General features: G+C 35.0%; 1 protein-coding gene across 1 annotated transcript in view; it reads right to left on the bottom strand.

The window, feature by feature from the left end:
* Positions 1–25,217, bottom strand: part of LOC137391801 (twitchin-like) — a 105,871-nt gene extending 80,654 nt beyond the window's left edge. The window contains exons 1-13 of the mRNA XM_068078336.1: positions 25,092–25,217; positions 24,520–24,685; positions 19,323–19,344; positions 16,230–16,369; positions 15,678–15,836; positions 12,472–12,587; positions 12,018–12,125; positions 8,729–8,819; positions 5,720–5,919; positions 4,919–5,019; positions 3,019–3,229; positions 1,699–1,789; positions 56–144 (exon numbers count right to left, since the gene is read on the bottom strand). Coding sequence (XP_067934437.1) covers positions 56–144; positions 1,699–1,789; positions 3,019–3,229; positions 4,919–5,019; positions 5,720–5,919; positions 8,729–8,819; positions 12,018–12,125; positions 12,472–12,587; positions 15,678–15,836; positions 16,230–16,369; positions 19,323–19,344; positions 24,520–24,685; positions 25,092–25,217 — 1,620 coding nt within the window. The remainder of the gene's footprint in view (positions 1–55; positions 145–1,698; positions 1,790–3,018; positions 3,230–4,918; positions 5,020–5,719; positions 5,920–8,728; positions 8,820–12,017; positions 12,126–12,471; positions 12,588–15,677; positions 15,837–16,229; positions 16,370–19,322; positions 19,345–24,519; positions 24,686–25,091) is intronic.
* Between the last annotated feature and the right edge of the window lie 1,078 nt (positions 25,218–26,295).

The following is a 26,295-nucleotide window of genomic DNA, read 5'->3' as shown; positions in this document are numbered from 1 at the left end:
TACTTAACACGCTAAACCAAATAAAAAAAAGTTTTTACAAATTATGTCTGCTTACCACACTAGTCAGTGTCTGAATAAATGCAGGAGGATCTCCCTTTTTAGGAGCTGCATCCTTCTCTTTTGGTCCAGCCTTCTTTAGCAAATCTGCAAATGATGCAGAGCGAATTGAAGACTTTTTCATGTTCGCTTGATTTTGTAAATATCCAACGAGTGAAACTGGCCACTAAAGAACCGCAGCGGGCATAAAACAGTGTTCTACAGCAAGACTCAAGACCTTTCCACCAACAGGCCAACAGCACAAACTGCGCTCTACCCTCTACCTTTAACACTCGCTGTTGGGAATTATTGCACTGATTAGATAATTGCTGGAGAACGAAAATTGAATGGCAGCTGTTATGCTTTTAATAACAGCAAAAAGTCAGGCGCTGTAAGCTATACTTATTGGGTGGTTTTTATTCACTTAGACGTTCAGAGTTCAGACAATGCTCGCTCGGTTAGTATGAGCACACAATGCTTCTTTCTAGCTGATATATAGATTCTAGTTTGCACGCGGATGATGCCAAAACTTAATTCATTATTTTATCATTTAGTAGCCATTGTTTTATTAATTTCATGAGTTACCTCTACACAGTATGAGCTGTATTTTGGAAAGTCTTACTTCTTTATCATTTCCAAGCTAAGAACATGGCAGACACAATGTGAGTTCTTGCAGTGCATTACAAATGTTATCTGGCGATATCAATAGCGAGCGGCATAATCACGGCTGCATAGGTTCAAACAGTGTAAAAACAAGAATAAACAACACCCTGCCACTTAATACCTGCGGTATGTTAACTAGGTCAAAAATAAGTAGTTTGCTCTACAAGTACACTAACTTCATACCAACTCGGTATTGCAAGTGCAATTTAGACATAAACAAAAAGAAGATAATGCACACCGCAGATCTATAGAAACCAGAATCGTAGCTAATCCTTACTGAAGGGTCTGTCAGCATAAGCCCGAGTTATCAAGTAAAAATGCACGAAAAATGTTTAGGGAGCAGCTACTAATTTTTCATGTTTGGTTTTAGCAAAAAAAGTTGCAAAACCATGCAGAAAAGAAATAATCAGCTGTATGTAGGCTTCACCACACACCGAGACAAGCCCTGCTGTCTCAGCTGAGATGAGTAAGCAAATGTAGTCAACAGTTATATTATATTATATATATTATGAGTTTTGCTCCTTATGCTTTCAATGAGGAAGTTTTGGAAATTGACTCATGATAGGGCATAGGATACAGCTGATTAGCCTTTGATCTAAACTTGTACCATTCCGCCTAAACAAAAGTTCATAGACACCCCCACCATCAAACGAGTAGTCACTGATTAAGCACCAGAAAATCTGTTGCCAAGTGTAACTACCAGCGGATGGATTTCTGTGAACTGTTGATAAGATATAGAAGATGATCAACCCACACCCATAAAACGAAATGCAGCTTTAGTAAAGCCAACCTCAACTTGAGTGTCAATTATTATGGGAACTATTATGCTTGAAGACTTCCCGGACAGTTTCTTTCAAGTGCCACTACCAAGGAATCAACAGCAACTTGATGGTTAGCAGTAGCCAGAACAGCAAAACAACAGCTGCCATTCTTTTGTCTTGATTACGCAGCCGCGTGATACAGTTGATGCTGTGGATTGCCTAACGTAGAGCTACTCACCATTGACTTGAACAGGCACTGTTTGACTTGCTTCTCCTTTGCCAGTTTTCATTACTATCTTGTATGTTCCAGAATCTGAAACCTGGGAGGGCTGCAAAGCAAGGTTTTTTGTGAACCAATCTAAACAGTCAAGAAACTTTTTAGGTTGATAAATTTGTACATCAAGTAAATAAAACATACTTTTAAAAGTTCTAAATTGAAATTCTACCACCAATTAATGGCTAAAAATAACAAATGCTCCTGTTCTATGAAAAAACCCTGAAACTGTTAATTGATCATAAAATGAATATGAACTCTATGTACAACCAGTGTATGAAGCAAATGGGGTCACAGAAATTAGGGTAAATGATAAATGTGATATCAAAGGTCAATAAAGAAAATAAAATATTGATGTGCTCATCAGAGTAGTGTGGCAGCGTGTATCAAATGTGTCACTCAATAACTATATGACAGTGACGCTTGGATGACTGGTGAGTAGGAATATGACAGTTTAAATGATGTGAAGCGCATTCGACCTTTAGCACATATTTTGCACATATCACCTCTAAATACAGTAGGTGTTTAGCTATTAAATGTTTGCCATATATAACCGCACAGTATATGATTATATCCATGAGTATAATATACCCATGGATCATATCATATTATGATATGAAGACAGAGGCTTTGATGTCTCTCTAGTAGGTCATTTGAATGTTTTTAGAGACGGCAGCATCAAAGAGAATGAGCGTGAGCACTAGTAGTGTGTGTTCAGATTTAAGTGCAAGTCTTTGATAAAGAGAGTGACACACAAGAAGGGCAAAAAAACTTGACGAAAAGGATTACAGATTACCAGATTGAGACAGATTACGTGTATATACACAATTTGATGTAAATTCAATAATTTTAATAAAAATTGTAAAATCAAACAATTGTACTGTCTACTAGTTGACTATTAGCAAGAAATGTGAAAGTTGATTAACGTTGCTGATGAATAAAAGCAATACAAATTGGCAAAAGCTAAAAACAAAAGCCCCACGGTATCATACGACTTTTGATATTACAGCTCCATAGCATTGATTTAAACAAAACTGTGCTACTATACAAATCATAGGCTATATTCAATAACTTAAATTATATACTTTATGCTAATACAGTGGAATATGGTGAGATGTACTGGGTAATAACTATTTTACTCAAAAGATACATCTGTATTGAGTTTTTCATATGGAATATTTGTGGAAATTTGATTAAGTAATCAATACTTGTACATTTGTTTTGAACCAGTTAATGGGATGCTGTGGCCAAAGAAAATTCTCTGCTGAAGGATGCAATACACACCTCCTTAATGCGATGGGTAACCAGATGAGCAAGGCCATCCTCGCTGATGTCTGTTGAGTGTTTTGCTGACTTGGGTAAAACTCTGTTATTCAAGAATACAGTAACAACAGGCCTTTCTCCACAAACGACATACTGCCGGATGATTATACAACCATTATCATAAAGCACTTCTGGTTTAGAGCTCAATACTGGTCTGAATGTCTTGGCCATGCTGCAAATTATTGTGAAACATGAGATGACATCTTTAAACATCACCAATTATTAAACTAGTCTGAATGGCTATATCAAAGGTAAGTCCTACTTAAACTGATAATTGAATGATAGAATCTGAACAGGATGAGTGATGAAAAGAGACTAGAATTGAGCAGGTTGGGAAATAGTTTAGAAAATCCCAACTCCATGACTATGTGTTGAGACTGCTTAGTAGAAAAGTTCTAATCAATGCATAAACGCCAGAATATCTCAACTATGGTAAACCCAGCGGACACATGAGTTTGTCAATCCGATTGAGAATAGAATAGGTGAAAGAAAAAGACTGGAGCTTGACAGGTAGGAAAGAACCTAGAAAAGTCAAACAAAATGACTGCTAGGTAAAAAAAACTCTAATCAATGCATAAACGCCAGAATATCTCAACTATGGTAAGCACAGCGGACACATGAGTTCGTCAAACCAATTGATTACGACAAGCTGCATAGCAGCAAAGAAGTGCAAGTCTGGCCGCTGGTGATGGTAATAATAAAGCTTACGAGTGAAAAGTTCAGCCAGCTGCTGCCGAAGCTGCGCTGCCCGCCCTGCCTTTTAATAAGCATTCCATAGTGATCGTTCACGCAAATCACCAGCAGCAACATGATAGGAAACTAATTGTTAGATTGTGCAATTAGTGGAAACTACAATCCACCTATTATCAGCTGAACAATCTTTATTACTCAGCTATCAAGCGAGTGATAGAAAACAGAGAGATAAAAGCAGAAGTTTTGGAAAACATTCAAACTATTGCAATTCTCTTGCTACAACCTTGCCAATGGGTCATGGAGAAAACCGACTACAATTATTATTGATATATCTATGTACAAATAGAGAGAAAGAAGAAAGATAGAAAGAAAGAAGAAATAGAAAGAAGATAAATTATATAAGCTGAATGATAGCTACCTATCTTTTTATTCGTAACCCTCCCTAATTGACAAATTGGCAATAACTTATGTGATATTTGATCACAATATGTATCGTACCTCTTTTCATCTAAAATCTGCTACATTTAAAATTTGTTTAAGAAAACTTACAGATGTATTGTTGATAAAATATCACTTTTGAATCAAAGTTAAATTGTCAGAAATGATACAGCGTAGTATGGATGTCAAAGCTTTTCATTTTGTGCTATAATGACTATTGTTTTATATTCGCTGTGCCAAATTTTGCGCAATCACAAAATTCTGGACACCCAATTAAGGAAGCCGCTAAAATGTTATCCACTATGTAGAGCTCAGACATCTGATATTCAGCTTATTTGACTAGCACTCTAACCAACTGAGCTAATCAGGCACATTAGCCTCTGTTGACCTTCCAAAGAACAATTATGATAACCTTGATTCTCTGGGAGTGTTGACAACATTTACACAAATACGGTCAGACAGTAGAACAGGCAAATTCCAATAATAATATAGAATATAGAACTGTTTGTACATTTAAATGAGTCATAAATTGATGTTTACTGAGTTTATGGGCCTATGTTCTAAAACAGAAACATTGAAGCCGCTTTCTTATACTTCTCAGACTAAGTACCTAAGCCTGCCAGGCAATCAGGTACTTACACTAATTGGACTACGAGGTGCCTAACCTACATATCTATCCAGGCACTCAGTCTAGCTGGACAGCCAGGTACATGACAGACAGAACTCTCACCTTATCATCTCTCTGAGGGTAATGCTAATCGTGGCACTACCCTCGCCTTGCTCGTTTTTTGCCCGGACTTTATATATTCCTTCATCTCCTTTCTTGAAATCCTGCGATAAAGAAGAGCAAAATTAGAACCTAAATATGTCTTCTTATTGAAGAAGTTTTCAAATTGTTAATTGGTCTTTTAACAAGAAACTGTAAGTATAGTAACTACATCGGCCAGTGTGTCACAGGAAAAACTTAGTTTGCAAAGCGAGTAGTAATACAGCATCAAGTACAGCATGGTAAAAGGCCGTTCATCTCATGCTACATTCTCTACCTGTGATTGGCCATTTAGGACAAGTTATTGTATGCAATCTATGATCAATTGGCACATAATGAGTTTACTTTAAAGACATGTATAAAAGATACTTCCTCAAAAACACTTTTAGCATTGAAGGTTATGAGTAACTAGCATGGAATACCTAAGAACCACCTTGACTTATGCAATGGTCACACAACTCTGTAAGCGCACGAAATGTGTTGCTTACAGTAGCAACAAGTTGCAAAATTTGGTTTATGATATACATATGAAGGTATGATGTTTTGATGAGATATTAAACCTTTCTCTGATATCCTATAACATTTTTAACTCAGTTATCATCAGGTTCACCCCTTATTGTAGTTTTTACACGTTTCGAAAATCAACTGCCATCCGTTGAAACATTCTAACATAATTAGAGATGTTTAATAGTAATAATTTATATGTAATTCAATATTATATTAAAAACATTAGCTTTGAATGTTCTGAAAAGTTGTTTATCTGACCACTATAGTGAGTGTGCTGGTATGTTTGTCTCCGGTCACTACAGTCTTGATTTGATGTTTTTGGCCAGAGATGATTGGCTTGTCTTCCCTGAACCAATCGAGCTGAACTTTGGTGGCTTGACATACGACCTCTATTATAACATTTCCGTCTTTCTGAGTGACTTTAGGTTTTTGTAGAAATGTTGGACCTCCTTTCAAACCTGAGCAAATATGACCTGAACTATTTGAATATATCCAGCAATAGAACCTTAGCTTGCTTAATCGCTGTCATGCTGACTAATCAATTTAAAAAGTTAACATTTATAGCAATGAGACAATTTAAAACCTTATAACCTAGAATGAGTTGTTTTAAATCATAAAGAACATGTTGCTTATGGAAATTATGGCAGATGCTAATGCGATTATTATCCATATGAATCTATAGAAAAAAACTAACAAAAAATTGTTAGATTATGTAACCTTGATAATTGCCAGTTGGTTAATCTCTCTTCTTTTATCAATGTGGTTGACTGGAGGCTTGGGGAGTGCAGCATGGTCAATGGGAATTAGACACTATATAGAGCACTTCTGCCCATAACACAGCTGGTCATTCCAAACCATCTGTTTTTTTTTGTAAAAGCCAGTAAAGCTGGGTGTAAAAAGTTGTAAACTAGTAAAAATGGAGCACATTTTGCAAAATCTTCACGCGCTGACAAATTGTGAACAACATTCATTTTTAATCACCTAGAAATGTTTTACAAATTGCCAGTTTAAATAATTTGCGGACAACAGCAATGACCAATGAGAACGTATCGAGTGCAGATCTGTTTTCTCACGCAAAAAAAGTTGTCTGTGCTAATAATCCATAATATTGATGAAGGCATTAGGGTGCATACTATTAGTTGGCGGTGTGTTTGCCTGCAAAGCAAATCGGTTGTCACAAAAAGCTGCCAAAGGTAAATGACTGATTATTGGCCGAGGTACACTCAGACAGCCTAAGACAACATATGTGACAGAAAGTAGCACATGCAGATTGGCTCCTGTACTACACATACACAGACATCGTTGAATACCTTGCCACTTTATAAAATAGGTACATTAAATCAAGACAAGGATTTACCTTCAGAGCGTTTCCTGACTAAAATTAATACAGGTGACTAGAAGGCAAGTGAGTAGATGGAGGTGCACTGATAATATAGCACATTCAACATCAAATGTAGAAAAGATACGTTACCTGGCTTTAAACTGATTACATTAGTAGCTGATGTGACTACGCCCGTCTCTACATTAGATGTCTGCTGAACAGAGAGCTCTTGCGACCTTATGCCAATCGGACCAGACGATTTGTTAATCTGGCTATTTTTAGATCTGTGTGGTTTGAGTTGAACACCGAAGGGTGAAGATCCAGTGAAATTACGAGACATATTTTACTACGTGTTCTACACGCGCAGCTTTCGAAACTGACTAGCCTATTCATTCAATCTGCAACTACCTGCCTTGCCTTTCAGGATAATAAAATATTATGGCAGAGATAAACCAGAGACTAAGCAGGCAGTCATTAAACGGAGACGCATTTGCGCCGCCAAACGGTGAGCAGTGTCTGACATTGGTGGGTTTCATGCCAAATAGGAAAAGTGTGTAATGGTACAAAACTGCTCTACTGAACAATTTAATACATCGGAGTCACTTCTTAGTAGAAGCGCTACTGCTGTGAAAAAACTAATAGCTCTTTATCCTTTGAAAATAATGATATAACTTTACACTTCATAGTGCCTTAATAGGGCTCATTATAACATGGGCTTAGTACACTCGCTGTCAGTAATATACTGTGGCCCTTGCAATTACTCAACAATGCCGGTGTGAATAATGCTTGCCAGATAGAGAGAGTCCCTACAGCCTCACACGAAGTTTTAGCTATAGCAGTTTTAAAGCGCAGCGGTTATGTGAATCACAAAGGTACAAGATGTACTGTATAAGATACAACTCTAGCATTTGGGCTAGGCCTTTTGGAGGAAGCTCGAAATAATTTCACTGGTTATCACATGTGGAAATTATACACGGTATTAGCTGTCCAAAAAGAATAGGAGCTGGTTAGTCTTGATCCTACGGTTTTGACACCGTAAAAGTCAAACTAAGCTTTTTTGTTTGTGAATTGTTAACATTGTGAATGAAACATACATCTATGTACATATGTACAAAGATGCAGTACAATCCATTGCCTTTTTATTGACCATGTTTTCATAGAATAATAGTGTACCAAAGAACTTTTTCATATAAAAATGGCACAGTTGGATTTGTTGATGCGTTCCAGATTCTTTGACCAAAACAATTGAAGTGCATTTACTGAATTATCATTGCAACACTTTGTATATGAAACTAAGTGACCCTCGGTACCCTACTAAACTCTTACTAACTAAAAGTGCCAAAATGACATCGAGTAAGAAATGTTAAAAATATTTGCATTACAAATATTAATGTTTTTATATAGAATTATTAGTTACCCTTTGATTTTATGTAAACCAACTTTGAAAATGAATTTTTCGCATTTAAAGGATATTGCATGGCCACTTCATTGACATATCACCGCATCTTGGAAATAGCTAGTAATAGAAATATGCCTGTAAGGGTGCGCTCACATGTCTGCGTTAAGCCAAAAATGGCCCAATGGAGAGCTTGAGTGGGATTGTGGGTAGGAACTCTGCACCGTATAGACTGCCTAATATATAATCAGGATCACAGCTCAGTAAAAAATAAGTTCATTTGTGTTTAATCCTCTTAAAGAGATATCCGCAAAAGATGCGAAAACAGGATTTGAATTCTAATGAGAATTAAATAACTCAAAAATTGCCAAATATAAGACCTTGTCATCAATGACACTTCATTCAGGACACGGGCCACAAAATCAACAACAACGATGACAGCAATAGCAAAGAAAACAATAAAAAAACCCAACAAAAATCATTGCGCAATGACGCGAGTGTTACATAATGTTGCATAATTGTTACATAATGTTGCAGAATACTGAAATACCTTGAAGATTGAGAGCTATGTTAGCATTGCTTTCCCCAAATTCATTCTTTGCATTACATCGATAAGTTCCTCCATCACTAGCTTGTGGTCCCTGCATAGCAAACACGTACACTCAATACCTTAGGACATAAGATAGTGGCAGTATTTGAGGTGCTCGTGTATTTGATGAACCAAACTACACACGATTACCAAAACTGCACACATGTGTACTGTCTATAAAAACTCCTGAGCTCTGTAAAATAATTGAGATCTACTGACCATGTTTGATGAGCCACCAGTGTTAAGTTCACTAGTTGGTCCATGAGGCAAAACATGCTTCAAAAATGGCGATTGTAACACATAAAATTATGCAAAGTAAACTAAAATATTTGTAAATAAAACAATTCTTTTTTACCTTTATGTGATATGATGAATAATTTTATTCCTGCTTAGTCATACTGTGTTTCATTCTGACAGATTAGAATGAATTAAAAAAAAAGAAGGGGCAATTGCCCTTATTGTGCAGGGTCTAACCTGTCATTTATATTATAGATATGTTAAATTTCTTATCAATCTATCAATTTTCTTGCTTGTGATTGGTTTATTAATAATACTTAATTTCATTATTTACATTTATGTGCTATTATACATATTTTATTTATAGTTTATGTCTTGAGTGATGTCAATCCAAGTCAAACCCATTTGCTGTATTATTCAGTTTTATATGTAGAAAACCAGAGTATAGTCATTTTGCACCAAAAAGTATTGCAGCTTATTTTTTGTGTTGCATTTAATTTTATTTTGAAAGAAAATGTATTTTGCAAATTTTGAAATAAAATATGTAAAAACTTTCATTTAGATTTTCCATGACATACATTTAACTGTTTGCTGCACTGATGTAAAGTGATATAAATTCAATAGCAGACTAAATAGCATCTTCCCTTGTTGAAGTTTTGCAAAACTAATTTTCTTGACACTAATCCTGGCAGTTATGAAAAACCTTAAGAGCGTACTTTTATACAAAAAACTTTTGTTGTTGTTGTAGAGCCTTCTACCTACAGTATTATTTTATTGAGTCAGCAGTGGAGCTGCCTTAGTCAACCGCTAGAACCTTAGCCAGTGTCTGTGAAAGAAGCCACAAAGACAGATTGTTGACAAAGAAAAACACTGATCTTTGTGGAATGCGCTAAACATGGCTTTGATAAAGAAACATGAAGACTAAATCAAAACACTGACGATGTAATCTATTGCGTTGTTTGCATATATGAGTATTACCAACGATGCCATAAATACTCTTAATGAGTGAGGCAATAGAGAACCACTTCCTGCTAGTTGAATGGGTAAACAACCAACAGCAGCTATGTACTAATAAGGGAAATCACTGAGCAAGTACCTAATTATCCATAGAGCTACTCCATGAAACACGCAGTCATTACCACCCACTAAGCAATCATCTCTCCCCAACTCGAGAGCAACACAATGAAGTGGGTGGTTAAATAAATGATTCGACAAAGCGTAATACATTCTGGATTTGCTGACTGATTATGCTACTTTCCTAAAGCAATATAAAACTTAATTCTTATTGCCAGTTGATAAGATGCTTCTGAAAATTTTTTGGAGCATCACATTTGTATCATCATAATTACGTAAGTTAATGAAATTGGTATGAAATATACTTAGTGATTATGATGAAGCCATAAGTGCTAATGAGGAACGCTTTGGGGCTTGTGTAGGTTTGTCCCTAAATGCTAGGCTGGTTAATTTTGTTTGCTACTTTATTGGTAATAAATTCGTTTCAAACAGAAATATATTTTAAATAATGCTATTTAAGAATTACATAAAATAAAATTATAAAACCAATAAAATCAAAGAAATGGTGTAACATAGAGTGTTTAAGGTAGAACATTGTTATATAATAACAAACATTCAAACAATATTTTTAACTATTTTGAAAATATTATTGGAATAATTATGCTTTCAAAATAATTGCTAGATGTTATATGCACTTAGTTAATAACAGGTAAGTTGAAATGAGTTGAGAGCCTGCAGATGTCAGGTGAAATGAGAACATAAACCATGAAAAATCTTGAAAGCTTTAGTTGATGAAAAATAAACATTTAGCGAAGGTAATGTGTTATTTAAACAACTAAGTTGCCTAAAGCACACTGTTCTAATAATACATGTATTTCTAACCCTTTGTGAAATTCTTCTTTGAAGGAGACTGTCATAAGAAATTTCACAAACGAGCACTAAAAATTTTTCACAATCTGATTAATTTCAAAAGTAAATTAATTGTGCTGACGTGATCTGACTATCGCACTACTGCTGTTTACAATATTCTACTACTTTTCACCCAATAATGCTGTATATACCAAAACAGGCTAGTTTTATATTTGAGTAGTCGAAAAAAACAGCAGACAAGACTTGAACTCCTGTACAATGTGCAGTTAATGACATTAGATTGGATGAAAAAGCATCAACAATTATAATCAAATCGATATGTTTTATTTTCTACCAGGTTCTACTTTAATTGCAAAGGAGGGGGTATAAACAACGACGTTCATAATATTGCTGTTTATTAATTACCAATTACAGTGAACCCAGGGTTATGGCGTCTTTGTCTTATAGTTTTATCGGTTTATGATGTCGAACACGAAGTTTTTTTTGGCACCTCATTACAGCATTTTTTCTACCATGCAACACCACCACATCTATTATTATAGGTTCCTATGCACCTCCATACAAAATCTTTGCCTTACGATCCCAACATCAGAACGAATTAATTTTATATAGGAGGGTCTACTATATTTAGTGAGTTAAGTTGTAGGTATAAAACATAGCAATAAATTAAAACTCCGAATCTTCTTTTGGTTTGCTCTACCATTTATATGCAAACGTGCTGAAAACATTATCTCACAAAAAAACCATACAAATTAAAACCGAATTGTCTGTTTTTTGATTGCTTAAGCAAAATGTCTGAGTTTTGCTGATGTCACACTGTTTAAATCTTAATTTAAGCTAAAAAGAACAAATTGTCCAGTAAATATGAAACTTTGTCACTGCAAACAACTAGAAATGGGTCTACTACAGTAACTCCAATGACACGAGTAAAAGGCGGGTGTCAAGCTTAGCTATCAGTTTACTTTCATAAGAAAGTAGAGAGTAGAGTAGCTACTATTATCTGAGAGTAGCTCCCTGCCTTTAGGCATGACTGCTCTCTCATGATTTCATAAACTATCTCTTGTTTACAATAACTTCCTTGAACTTTTCTAACAATGCTAACAAAACTATTTGCATATATTCTACTTACCAGAATGTCTAATGACAGATCGTAGATGTCACTTCCTTCCTTTCTTTTGCTGTTAATAACAATTCTATCAGTTGTTTTGCATAGGGTGTTCCCAAAGTACCAAAGCACCTACAATAAAGACAGGTGATGGAAATAGGAGTTTTATATAATAATTTTGAAAATGCATTTATTGGGTTACCTGTCAGTAAAACCAAGACTAATATAAATTATTGTTGCCCAACTGAAACAAACATTGAAAGATAAACAACTTTTAAATGTCTTGGTTAGCGATCAAGCACACAATTTATACACTCCATTATGAAAAAAGCGTTTTGAACAAAATAACAAGCAGCTCAACAAAAGGGTTTAGTAAAACTATTTTAATACTATAGTAGAAGCCTTTCATCCTTGATTTTAGAACTAAATCCTTAGCCTAATGCCATCACGTTGCAACACGATGAACGGCATGGCATACCTTAGGCGCTGGTGCGCAGTCTACTTGACAGCGCAACTTCAAACAATTATCTCCTTGCTCAATAGTCGGCTTGGAAGTAAAAGTAGGTGCTTTACCGTTGTTCTGTTCTCCGCCTCCTAAAATAGCAAAACTAAATACTAAAGCTTATTCTTAAGGAATTTTAATGAACAGCTCAAATAGTGCTGGTCATACGGCTAAATATGCAGATAGAAAACAGGCAAGCCAAAAGAAGGAATTAATTGTCGATGTTGATGTCTCTAAGAAGGGCTACAGTTAATGTGCTACCAGTTCATTTATAACCTTAACTAGTGCTTTATTGTTTTATGTCTATGTAGATTGACGTCAACATCAACAAAATATTCCTTATAGCCGAATTTGGTATGAAAGAATTCTCTATTTCAATTATGAGCATAAATAGAAACTGACGAGAAAAGCAAATAACAAATTAATTGTATTTAGTGTAACTGTAGTTTACGCAAACAACTATTTTAGCTGATTGCGTGTGATAAAGCAATTTAGAATTCTCGTAAGACTTAGAGCATGTTTGATTAGTCCTAGCATTGATCTCTTGCCAGCGATCTCTGATTTAGATAAATACACAGCCAATACATTTGAAAGGGCAACAGCAGAAAGCTGCTACGGGAGACATCAGTGATTAACTGTAGACAGGATCACAAATGGGGTCATTGTTTATTGGCTGACCGAGAGTGCAAGTAAAGGTCAAATGCATTTTTGCTCCCACAAGGGATCTTTCCAGGGATTGAACCCTGACCTGCTGTCGACAGGCTAAGTGCTTTATGCTGCTAAAAGCTGCAGCTGAAACTGGCCCATTATTTCAAATTTTCTTTAGAAATTGTTTCTGAACTGTTTGAAGTGAATTATTAATCTCTAGGCATTCCTAGTAGAGACAAAGGTTGAAAGAGGAGTTCTAAAATGCCAAGCAGTGTCTATGACTAGCAAAACATTAATACAAAATTTATCATATTTACAACATTTTCAAAGAAATATTACATAAAAGAACAGACACTCTTGTTAATGCATCTAGTGTAGAGAGATTGATATCCTGACCAGTCAAACTAATTGACCAACTATACACCAGATAGAACGGCAGGACATCTCAGATTTTTAGCCGTGCTAGTTGTGCAGGTACACTATCTAGTTATACTTTGTGGTATTGAGATGAAGTGCAAATAATTTCAATGACCTCTCTTTATTAGAATAAAAAATAAATATAAACAAACTGAGAAAATATTGTTCTAATTTATCTAGTAAATATGGGAATTTTACTAAACCTTTGTGCCCTACAAAATTATGTTCTATATATATTTTATATATATATTTTTATATACTACTAAATTTTCCATTCCACATATATAGACCCTGAACTAGTAACTTACAGCAAATGTTGTTAGGAATAAATGGTGATAAACTACGTAGATTTGACTGCTATAAAACGATTGTCTGGGTGTCTATGCTTGCGTGGCAATAAAACAAGAATTTGAACATGAGAAGAGCTTATACTCTATTATTGATGACTTCAAAACAATTATACAGAAAGTGAAACTAAACTTAAAAACCGAATCTCGCTCCCTGGTACCTAATACATATAAATAATTAAGAGACAAAAACAGATGAAAAGCAGACAAGGGCTTCATAGTATTTATGGTCGAAAGAATAGTAATCACAATCAATCACACTTAAGGATCACAGCTACATTCCTAAAGGATCACAGCTACATTCCTAAAGTTGGAAATGGATTTGTGTTGTGGGTATCTTGTGTCATTAACTTCTACTCCTTAGGGTGGTTTTATTACCTGGCAGTGAAACCTGAAAGCTACCTGTTTCAGGTGATAACCAGTTGTACGACTGTAAGAGTCTATAGCCTTTGTTCAATCAATTGAGCAGGAGACTGATCAGACGCAGGCCTAGGCCTATGTAGTACTTGATCTTCTGCATGTAGTTGGGTTAATCCCAATTAGTTCTCTTCTTTGAGGGTCTCCTGTCTATACACCTTTTCAGCTATCACTTATCTTATTAGTCTAGCCACAGTGAGTGTTTCAGGAAATCTGCCTATTTGTGGTAAAGTGCGAGGCCAAAAGCTCAACTGCCCTAAACTAGATAAAAACTGCCACCCTCATGTCTTCTATATTATCCTATTTCCATAAATTGAAATGCTACATACGCGTATATGTATCTCTCGCTGCTCTCAAAACCTTTCTCATTAGTACATTTATGTCAAGCGAATTTGAAGCATTGAGGCGAACCAGCATCATTTATAAATATATTAAAAAAAACACTAAATGCACACTATCTTAAAGAAACCCTCCTTGGCTCTGAGCTTCTCATTCATACCAAACATTCTGACCAACAGTCTCTTTTTTAAAAGCTTCTTAGAATAATACTGTTTTTTCATCTTGAGCGGCCATCTAAATTCCTCATTGCTTCGCTATATCTCTACCTAGTCAGCCATTTTTCTTTTCAGCAACTGGTACAGAGTTAGCCTTTTAAAGCTAGTTCACATTAACCAATAACATCACAGTCAGACCAAAAAGAGGTATGTAATCGTGATGTACAGAGTAAAAACAATACAGAATTATTTGACTAACACGAACAGAGTCTTGAACTTGACAGAAATGAACCAAAATATAAGCAAAAAATTGCTGCCAATTGTATAGTCCTTTGTCAGCAGACCACTTGATTTAGCAAGTGTACAACTAAATAACTATTACTAATTATTCTCCTTAAGAATATAAAGCTGTACAAGGATAGACAAAGCTGAATTAGTAGTAGAGTACTAATTTTGTATGTAGAAGTGAAATTTGGGTTGATCACTCGATTGAAAGAAGATCAAGGATTTTACTCAGCCCTCAGCACCAGTAGCACAATAGATACTATACCAATTATACTCACAAAATTAGTTTAAATCGTCTAGGCACTCATAATAGAAACATTCACTTTATCCACCTGCAAGCAATTATCAGCCCATGAATACCTTTCTAAAGATCATCTGGGGCCAAGCTGCAAGTGACCATACTTTTATGAATGCTTGATACCTGTTTAGATTGCGTTCTTTTGCTGCATAAATTTTACTATTTAACATGTTGAAAAATAAGCTATAAAAGTTTTAATTGAAAAATAGAGATAGCTTTATTATCATGATTATTGCCTCAATGGTTATGCAATGTAAGTCTTAGGAAAAGCATTACCTTGAGCAAAGTTGAGCTTGATGGAAGCATTACTTTCTCCAAAGGAATTGTGAGCATTGACTTTATATACAGCCTGATCAGCAGCATTGACATTAGAGATTTCCAAAGCCAGGTAGTATGTATTGTTGGGTGTCTGTTTCAACAGCACCTTAAATCGACCTTGACAACACAAAGAGCAGCTCTACGTTCACAAGGCAATATTTCTGTGGGTAATTCGCTATCCAAAAACGATACAATTTAAATGAACTAAACATGTATAACATTATACAGTAGCGACAAGCACTTTGACACTCTGAGTTGCATAAAATAACAGTTAATTCCAGACCATCTCTAATCAACAAAAAATACATTGAGCGCATTGTAACAAAAGCGTGTCCTTGGAAAAAACAACCATTTGTTAATTTCAGCAAGCGGAGTGTGGTGGGTTTAACGTGTTTGGGGATATAAAGGGTATGGGCAGTATAGAAGGTAAGATAGGTATAAAGAGTGTGGTGGGTTATGCAGATTTGGTGAGTCCCAAGGATATAGTTAGTATAGATATATAAATATTACCTGAAGGTTGCAATTCTGTCTCATCTTTGTACCAAGTGATTGCTGGCTCTGGTATTGCTGAGAGATTACACTCCAGCAAAAGTTTGCCTGCTTCTTGTTTTATTGTTGGTTTAGAAGTGAATGTAGGAGCCGTTCCAGGGCTGTAATGTACCATACATGTTAATTATACCTTCTACGAGAATTGTATTGAGGCAAATTAACAGACAAAACTCAATAACCTGAGGTACACCAACAGTGCAGGTATACCAACAGTGCAGGTATACCAACAGTACAGGTATACCAACAGTGCAGGTATACCAACAGTGCAGGTATACCAACAGTACAGGTATACCAACAGTACAGGTATACCAACAGTGCAGGTATACCAACAGTGCAGGTATACCAACAGTACAGGTATACCAATAGTACAAGTACACATATAAATGGCATCCAACTTTATTGGATAAACATGAAGCCAATAAATTTGCTATGCTGATTAAATCAACAAACCTATATCGAACTTATATTGATCTGAAAGGCTTTGCATACAGAACCCTGCAGTATTCTATGTAAACAAAGAATTGTTCCTACTTACATAACAAAGATTATTTTCTAAACTTGCTTTGCATATGTAAGACAACTCCAATATTAACAAAAAGATTTAGTAATGGCTCATCTCAGATATGTCGCTAGCCAAACAAGGGCAGATCTACTTAAACAGTTCGGTGAAGTCATCTTTTAGCATTGATTTGTCATGCTATGTTACAATATTTTAAAGCAATTGAGCAAGGCAGACGATGCTGTCACAAGTTTCCTGTAGCCTTCCATGGCTAAATGCCCCAGACTTAGTTAATTTAGAAGTTAACTCAGTTCTACAGAAGTTACCATAAAACCTCTAATTGAGCGCCATGGCAGTTTTCAATCCTTTCTCTACAGTGTTGGTCTAATAGAGGTAGCATTGAAATAGAGGCTGTATTTTTTCGAGGCGTTGTATTTTTCAAATGGCTTGGGACAATTTTGGGAGGATAAATTTAACCATTTTACTGGCAAGCTAATTTTGCCCATATTTTGCCATCTTATTTGGGTGGGGAAACATTAACCCTTTTGGATGTAATAAATCTGCTAACTTACCTCCAACTTGTCAGAGATTTCTTTATAAATATGTCTTGAAAAGCCCAGAAATATAGTTAATATTTATTAGGTAACATTTATTGATAGCAACTAACCTGTGATGATATTATAGCCTGCATCTTGCTTTGCAATTTGTTGGAGATTTCAATTTTTATTTCATTCTAGATTTGAACGAATTTTAATTTTATATCTATATTTAACAATGTTGCATAAAAGCCATCGCAATTAATAATATGTTTGCTACAATTTGCAGCCAAAACTATATATTATATATTATTATATATTATACATAATATTATACATATAATATATATTATTATATGTATTATATTATTATATATATTATTATTTATATCATATTATTATCATCATTATATTCCTATGATTTTGCCCTATGTAACAGTGGGAAAAATGATCCAATAAATATGTGACAAAAGTTTGAGAGCTAATGTAACCAACGCAAATGGATTGATTTACCTCAACATTAAAACTAGGAAAGAATTAGTGAAGACTATTTTGAGATTTTTGGAAAGTTAAACGCATAACATGCAAACCTGTTTTGTATTCGTCATTTGTTAAATATCATTAAAACCTACAAGAAACTGTAATCATCATTTTGAGAAATGTACAAAACTATCAGAGCCCTCTCTGCATTCTCAAAATTGCGAGCAATAACTCTCTAGTGACCCTTAACATTTAGCAACTCATAGATTATATGCTGCGCATTATCAACCATATATAAAAGGTGTTTACAAGCCTAATATGGTAATACAGAAACATTGAATTCTTGCAACGTAGAGTGTGAGCAAACACTTGATTATATTAATGTTGTACTTAAATGAAAACCATGGGCAACAAACCTTGGAATTAAAGAAGCCATGTAACCAAATACGTACTTTCAACCTTTTATTAAGTTTATGTAAAAAACATCAACCATTGTTCATAACTCTTGTATGTGTTGTTTACATAAATATTTTATTAATTGTTCCACATCACTGAAACCTTCAACTACATCAAACCCTTTTTCTTATACAGAATAATTTAATGTACTCGCATTTAAGGTACTCGCATAACAATAATGTTTTACTGATAGCTGACCTACTGCTGGTTATTAAACTTGTTTTATAAAAGTCCCAGTGTATAGCCACAAGTATAGTGAAAAAACATGAATGGTTATTAGAACTGAATGGAAATTTTTGATTCTGTATCCATTATGAGCAAATATTTTCCAGTATGTAAAACCCAGTCAATTTACTCTGTAACACAGTCATTTCTTGTTCTATGCTGCCAAAATATGCTGCCAAAATATGCCGCCAAATTATGATATTTTAGCTGATGATACTACAGTAATCAATAACATGAATATTAAAATTACACAGGTTTGTTTACATCCAAAAAAGCAGTTTGAAATTTGCAGAGATAACATTGGTGCCTGTTAGCAGATCTTTCCTAATACTTGGCTCATTGAGAAACATGGACTCAACGCGTCTACTGCTAGTTTGAACAACTTAAAACAGGTAATGGCAGAATTGCAAGTAACCTCAAGTAATCCACATAATTCCTACGAAACTTGCTAATTCACTCATTTGAAATTCAATAGGTTGTTATTACAACCATTTTGGATTGTATTGCATATTAATTATGATATTCGATCCGCGATGATGCGTAGCTGTTAATTTTGACTATACTAGGAAATAGATATTTAAGTTGCCGTACGTTACAGTGGCCACAATAGCCATCAACCCGTGGCTAGGGTATAATGAAGCTTGATTAGTCAATTAGCTTAGAAGATATGACCATTAGGTCATTGACAGCATCATCACTAGTCTGACATATAGTATATCTCTCACAAGTTGCTGTTCACTGGAATCTATTTCCTTTTCAGGAAACTCAATTTACTGAGAGTGTCAGGGATACAAATTAGGATAGTTAAGAACAGCAAGTTCATACAGAAAGAAAAGTTGTACGAGTGAATAGACATACCTTTGATTTGCATCTTGTTTAGCTACAAAAAAGAAAACGTCAATAAGTTTTGAACACAACATCAAATGATAAATGACTGTTATAGGCAAACATTAATAGTAAAGTGGTTGTTTACATAATCTAAAGACAACAATTATATTTTGTCTTAATACGTTGCACTTCACTTCAACTGTAGTTGTAATACTGTGAACAAAATGATAAGTTTGTTGCTGCAAGGAAACATTTTTGGCAGATCAAATCTTGATTTATTAAAAACATATATAAAGAAAATTGCAGGCCTTCAACGCTGCACAGCATACTGCGCAGTCGATAATACGCATTCACTACAGAGCCAACAAGCAGGCCTGCTGCCGAGGCGGTGGCCACCTAAACTAAAAAGGCATGAACTAAAACAAATAAAGCTGACTATGACTAAAGCAGAGCGTCTTACCATCTGCACCCCAGTCTAAATCTGCAAGGCAATTACATAGAAATCTGGGAGAGGGGTAACAATATCCATCCCAAAGCATTTTAATTAATCTGTGAACAACTAATAATTGCTAGCAGTTGAGAAGGGAGAGCTACAGCTCACACAAGAGGGATTTCTAGAAGTATTAAAACTGATTTACAATCATATACTTGTGTGCGGCGCAATTCATTGAAAACTAGAAAAAAGATTTAGTACAAATTTAGTAAAAATATTTATCTGAATTGAGCTCAAGATGAAAATACATAAAAACAAAGTAAGGTATACTGTAGATGTAGATGTAGATGTTTTTGCTAGGTAAGCTGTACTTCATGAAATTCTTGCCTTCAGCTTTTCAATGTTGTTAAATAAAATTACAACTGTAACTAAGTTCCATACCAATGTTTAGAGACATAACTTGAAGAAACCTCTGAAAGACATTCACATCGACAATGGATATTCGCTAAAGCATTTCATGTGCCTTCTAACTGAACAAAAAGTAAAACAGTGTAGTGAATTTGAGAAGAAAAAAGTACCGTATTAGAGTACTCCTTGTACTACCACTAGCGTATAGAAGTACATAATGTGCAGCATTTAAACTTTAGTTGCAGACCCCTCATTATAATAGTAGAAGAATTATGATAGCTTTTGCTGTGATTGAATTATTTGAGGAAATGCAATAACATGAAGACATGTGATAACATGAAGATATGTGATAACATGAGGACACATGGTATCAAGATGATACATGATGACATGATGACATTTGATAACATGAGGAAATATCATAACAGGAAAACATGTGATAACATGAGAACATGTGATAACATGAGGGTATGTGGTAACACGAGAATACACGATAAAATGAGGGCATGTGATAACACGAGGATATGTGGTAACACAAGGATCCACGATAAAATGAGGACATGTGATAACGTGAAGATATGTGGTAACACGAGGATCCACAATAACATGAGGACATATGAGAACGTAAGTACTGTGATAATGGACTCAGGTGGATTTTACTGGCAGTAGGCAAGTGTATAAAACTCTAGCTTGAGATCTTAATAAACAGTTAATGTTCTTAGGCTGCAATAACTGACTCTTTGCTATAAAACAAATGTGTTTGATGAATGCTAAAATGTTTTTATTGAACTCGTCTGTAGGTAATGCAAAAAATGATAGAGTAATTACTGCGTCTATCGCAAATCATTGAAAACTGCGAGCAGAAAATAACTCCAAAGTCATGAACATGAATAAGCCTAAACCATTGCTTAACAAGCAATACTGCTCAATGATAAAATATTCTTTAATCACTCTTGCAGGCATGCGCAGCAAATCCTAAAGCATCCCTATGCTCAAAGGTACTAAAAATGTGAATCAAGATCTTCACCGCCAAGCATTGTTGGCGTAGCCTCAGGCATTATCACTAAATGATGCCAAATAGATTGATGAGTTGCCAACTAGTATTAACATTACACATAGTTAGCCACCTGAAAGTAGGTGTACTTATAATGAAAACATTTGCAATAATATGTCGAAAGATCTGGTTTGGGCCTACACTTTCATAATAAACTAATTGGTTCCTAGAGTGAATTAGTGGGTAATTATCAGCGTTAGGTATCCAATTAGTTTGACCGCACACAATGTCAGTGACTTTTATACATAAATATGCAGCAATCCACCTTATCATGAATCAGGTGTAGGTGACCACAGCAAGTGTAGGTGACCACAGCGAATGTAGGTAACTGGTGATGCAGAGGTATTTCATGGTTTGATGCATTCACCTGTTTTAAAGACGAACTTGGACAAAATCTTTAGTAAACCTTATCAGAAAGTACTGGTAGTTTTTATTATTTGCGATTTTTTATGTTTGAGATTGTTAAAATGCTCAGACTACACGAAAGTGCGATCATGACGTTTATCGTTGGAAAGAGGCTGACTCAATAGAAATGCGCAACGCTGCAAATTGAACACAATATCCGATATTGACTATCGCAACGATAACAACTAGGGATGTCATTTTGCATGTATTTTCTTCTGTGCGTTTAAACCATGATCAAGTTTTGTCGATTTTAATCTGAAAACCTCCTCGTAGTCAAATCACATTAAACATAAAAAAATCACAAATGATAGAAAACTACTGGTACTTTCAGATAACATTTACAATGGCAAAGATAATATTAGCTAAATGAAACAGTTTCCACAAATTTTGAAAAATCATTACTAGGACTACTATCAGGCAAAACAAACAAATGTTTAGAAAAAAATTTAAAAGAGAAAGAAACAAAATTGGAGGAAAAATTTGCCGAATTGAACCTGTTAAATTTTTTATCATCTGATGACATGCAAACCGTATCAGATATGTTTTAGAATGCCAAGTAAGCCTATGTATTCCTGAAAAATAACTAAAAATGCAGCATACATTTGTAGTTAGACAATTCTATCTAAAGGCATATTCTGTGAACAAATGAAGCTGTCAATAACCAAAACCAAATTTTTGTGGTTGCATATACTAAAGTGGCTGCTAGCCACCAAATATTACCACTAGAGCTTATATCGCATAGATAAATAAACCACAAGTAACTACAAATTCTCTTTAGGTTGAAACTTTTGAAAAAAATTGTGATCATCTTTATAATTGGCCCACATTCTACTAGAAGGTCTGAGCAAGTCCTAGACCACTTTCTAAGTAGCCCTGTTTATCTGGAAATGGCGTGGGAAACTGTTTTATCGATTAGATTACCTAGTGAAATGCTAATTATTATAGGGAAATAGCTTTCTAACGACCAGACCAGACAGTCATCAGATTATCGGAAGCAAAGTGAATATTGCTCCGGTGAGTAACGCCGGTGTTCAAGCAAGCCTGTAAATTTCTATAACCTACAAACTTGATTTTCATTGATTGGTTAGACATACAAGCATTCCATTTTAACTTTCATTAAAAGTTGCAACTTTCCAGTCTGATGCTTGCTTATGTCTATTGCCTGCCACCCCACGAACTACTATGCATAAAATATTGTAGAGAGTTTTGGTTGGTTAAAGCAGGCGGTCGTCAGATTTTCGTCATCATTTCTGATTCACATAGAGACACTCATCAATCCTTATCAACTCAGACCTAATACCAGAACTCATCATCTACTTCGTACCCAATAAATGGTCAGAATATGGCAACAAAGATAAACCTTTTCATTTCAGAAGCTTTCAGCTAGCAAAAGGGGCTGATTTAACTGATGCATAGAAGTTTGTAACCAAATTTCTTTTGGTTCAATTTGATTTAACATACTACAACTTAAGCTAGGGTTTGATTGGACAAATTATTATGACAAAAGAAATATGTGCTTAACTTTCTTCCCTAGAAGTAAATTTAATCATCTTTTAGTACACAATGATGAAATCGTGTGACCTTATGATAGGCAATATCTAGAATGATTCTTATTTTCTGAGTTCACTTTTAACTCAGAAAATGCTGGTGAGTGCTTTTTAGAAACTTTTGTTGCTTTCATTAGAATATGCGCACTTTGCAGAGTCGAATTATCTTTTAAAAATATAGCTATCGGTTGCAATCCTTTATCTTATTGACAATGGTTGAGCCATTCGCAAAAACTTAGCATTTTAATTTTTTTATAGGCAATCTTGATAACAAGGAACTTTCTAGACATGCCATATTTATAGCAAATCTTATTCATCAAGAAATCTTTTGTTAAACCATAACTGTCACGAACAACTTTTATCGTATTTACTAGGTAAATCAGACACGCTGATTCCAATTTTGTAATCAAAATAAAGATTAGTCTACTAACTTTCAGAGTAATGAAGGCTTTTTTACAGCGTTTTAATATCGGTCTCGAAAACAACACGATCGGCATAACAAGCTCCGCCCATAAATACGTGACGTAACCCAGCTTTTTAGGAACAGCAGTTACGTAGGGATGTTTAGACCGATTTAGAATAATAGAGATGGGTGTTTTAAAATCCATTGATATCTAAATTCAGCCTTAAAAATAATATCAGTCTTTTCTGAAAGGTAGATGAGCTATTTAACATTGCATATTTAAAAACGCCCGATAACAACGCTAGCTTGTGATAAAACCGCGCTTTTTGAGCTCATTTTCCTCGGCGTCCAGCCCATTTAAACGTCATGTAACAAGCTACGAGCAATTTTAAATAGTTTATATACCTTTCATAAAAAACTTAAATTATTTTACAGGCTGGATTTAGATAATAGTTGGTTTTAAGACACCCATCTCTATTATTCTAAATCGGACTAAACATTCCTAACTTCCGTTCCTGAAAAAGCTAGGTTTCGTCACATATTTATGGGCGGAGCTTGTAAGGCCGACTGTGTTGTTTTCGAAACGAATATTGAAACGCTTTAAAAAAGCCTAAATGACTTTGAAGGTTAGTGGACTAATCTTTATTTTGAGTACAGAATCGAAATTAGCGTGTCTGGTTTACCTAAGAAATATGATAAAAGTTGTTCGTGATAGTTATGGTTTAACTAGATCTAATGGCAACTCCTACTAGCAAAGGCATATAGTAACAGTACAACATACAGTCAGAAATACTTGTTTTGTCTCTGTCTCAGTGTCAGAATCCGACAAACAAAACTTTAAATATATTTAGCACTTGACTACTTGAGAGCCTTAAAAGTCTCACTTATCACTTTAATCAATCTTAAGTTCTTGAGCAGCAAGACTTAAAAAGTAGGAATCAAGTCTCAGCAACGAGTTCTTGAGGAGCAAAACTTACTTGAGAAGTTAAGGTTAATGTTGGCGTTTGCTTCACCAAGGGCATTCGCAGCTTTAACAGTATATGTCCCTCCATCAGCCTGAGTCACATTAAATATTTCTAAGCCTGCGACTGTCATTAGGCCTCGAGCTGTTGAAAAGCTTCTCATCTTTTGACCTTCCTTGACCTATGGAAGAATTTTATTGAAGTCATAAAACAGGAGAGGAGATTTGACTACTTTACTGTTATAGATGTTCAAATCTAGCTGAGCAATATAAATTGCAATTCAACAAACATTGTGACAATATAATATACACCAAAGTTTATGCATAGAACCCTTGATACAAAAAAGTTTTATTGCTGAAGACTGAAGATTAATTGTTCTATTGATGTACATTTAGTTGCATGTGATGAAAACAAGTACATGTATACAGCAAATATATGAAAATGCTGAAAGTATGTAGTATCATTTACCACTGAAACAGCTATTGTGATTTGGAGAACATTTGGAAGTTGTTATACGATTAGAAAGTTTTAGTATAGATATATAAATTACATATGTACGAATCTTCCACCAAACCATAATCACTTACCGTGTCGGAACCTTTGAACCATTGTAGAGTCGGTCGAGGTTTTCCTTCAACTTCACAAGAAATAGTCAACTTCTCTTTTGAGTGTTTAATTGTGGGCTTCGTCACAAAACGCGGTGGTTTATTCATGGCTGCAGTCTTCAAATTCTAGTAGAAATTGATTTTAGAAAAGATAGAATGCGGAGATGTCAATCATCACGGCTATACATGAAGCTGATACTCCTGGCAGCGCAGTGAATCGTCTGCTGCTAACAGATAGATAAAGGTAATAAAGGTAATGAACTACTGCGTACACAAATACTGCAAGCTCTCCTTTACTACTCCCATTAGCCATAATGAGATGTTCTGTCTGTAAGCGTAATAAGATAAACCTGATCTGCTAATATAAACAAAACATACCCTTCTATTTAAGGTACGACAACTCTGGTACAGCTTGCCAAACTTGGTATTTTTGCTCATAGTGGTAAAATGACAAACTAGGAAACATCTAGCGTTCAGATTAACTTTATCACAGGCAAAAAGTTACATAGCACTTGTAAAAAAAACATTGATGACCCTGAACCCGTGCTTGCTGAAGCCACTCGCAATATGAATGCACCCTTTTAGCAGGTGCAAGGGATGCGCTGTTCTTAGCAGCCAAGCTGGAGAAGTACTCTCAGTGGGTGCCATAAATTGCTAGCTGCTGCTGCGTAATCTTTAGTGCTCCTTCTTCACACGTAATAAGAATGTCTTTTCTTTTTATACAGCAGTTTTGTTTCTTTGATGATATGGCTTTCAAATATGAAGTGAAAACATAATTTTGTCTTCTGTCACTTTCTGATAGCGCTGTCACAGTTCTAATCTTGCAATACAATTTTACGTGTTTGATGTTGTTATGTAAAGTTCTTTGTTTGTTGCTAATTCTTGTGTAGTAAGCATAAAAGTTATCTTTATAAGAAGACCTACCTCCAAAGTAGGATATTGCCCTGAGTTGTGGAACCAAATAAGCCAACCTTATTTTCAGATCGCCGGCATCATACTCAGCAGCTCAAACAACAAAGAGGTCACTTTACATATACTCATAAGTTAAACAGCAAGAATTTACAAGTCAGATGGCCGATGATTTAAGACAATTCACTAATGATTGCAATCTGATTATACAATGTTGAATAAACTTTCATAAGTAACCTATTAAAAAAGCGTAAACAAATGAAAATAAGTGAAATGA

This window comes from Watersipora subatra, chromosome 3, assembly GCF_963576615.1.
Source record: "Watersipora subatra chromosome 3, tzWatSuba1.1, whole genome shotgun sequence".
In the NCBI taxonomy this organism is placed as follows: domain Eukaryota; kingdom Metazoa; phylum Bryozoa; class Gymnolaemata; order Cheilostomatida; family Watersiporidae; genus Watersipora; species Watersipora subatra.
This window is presented reverse-complemented; position numbering and strand designations above follow the sequence as displayed.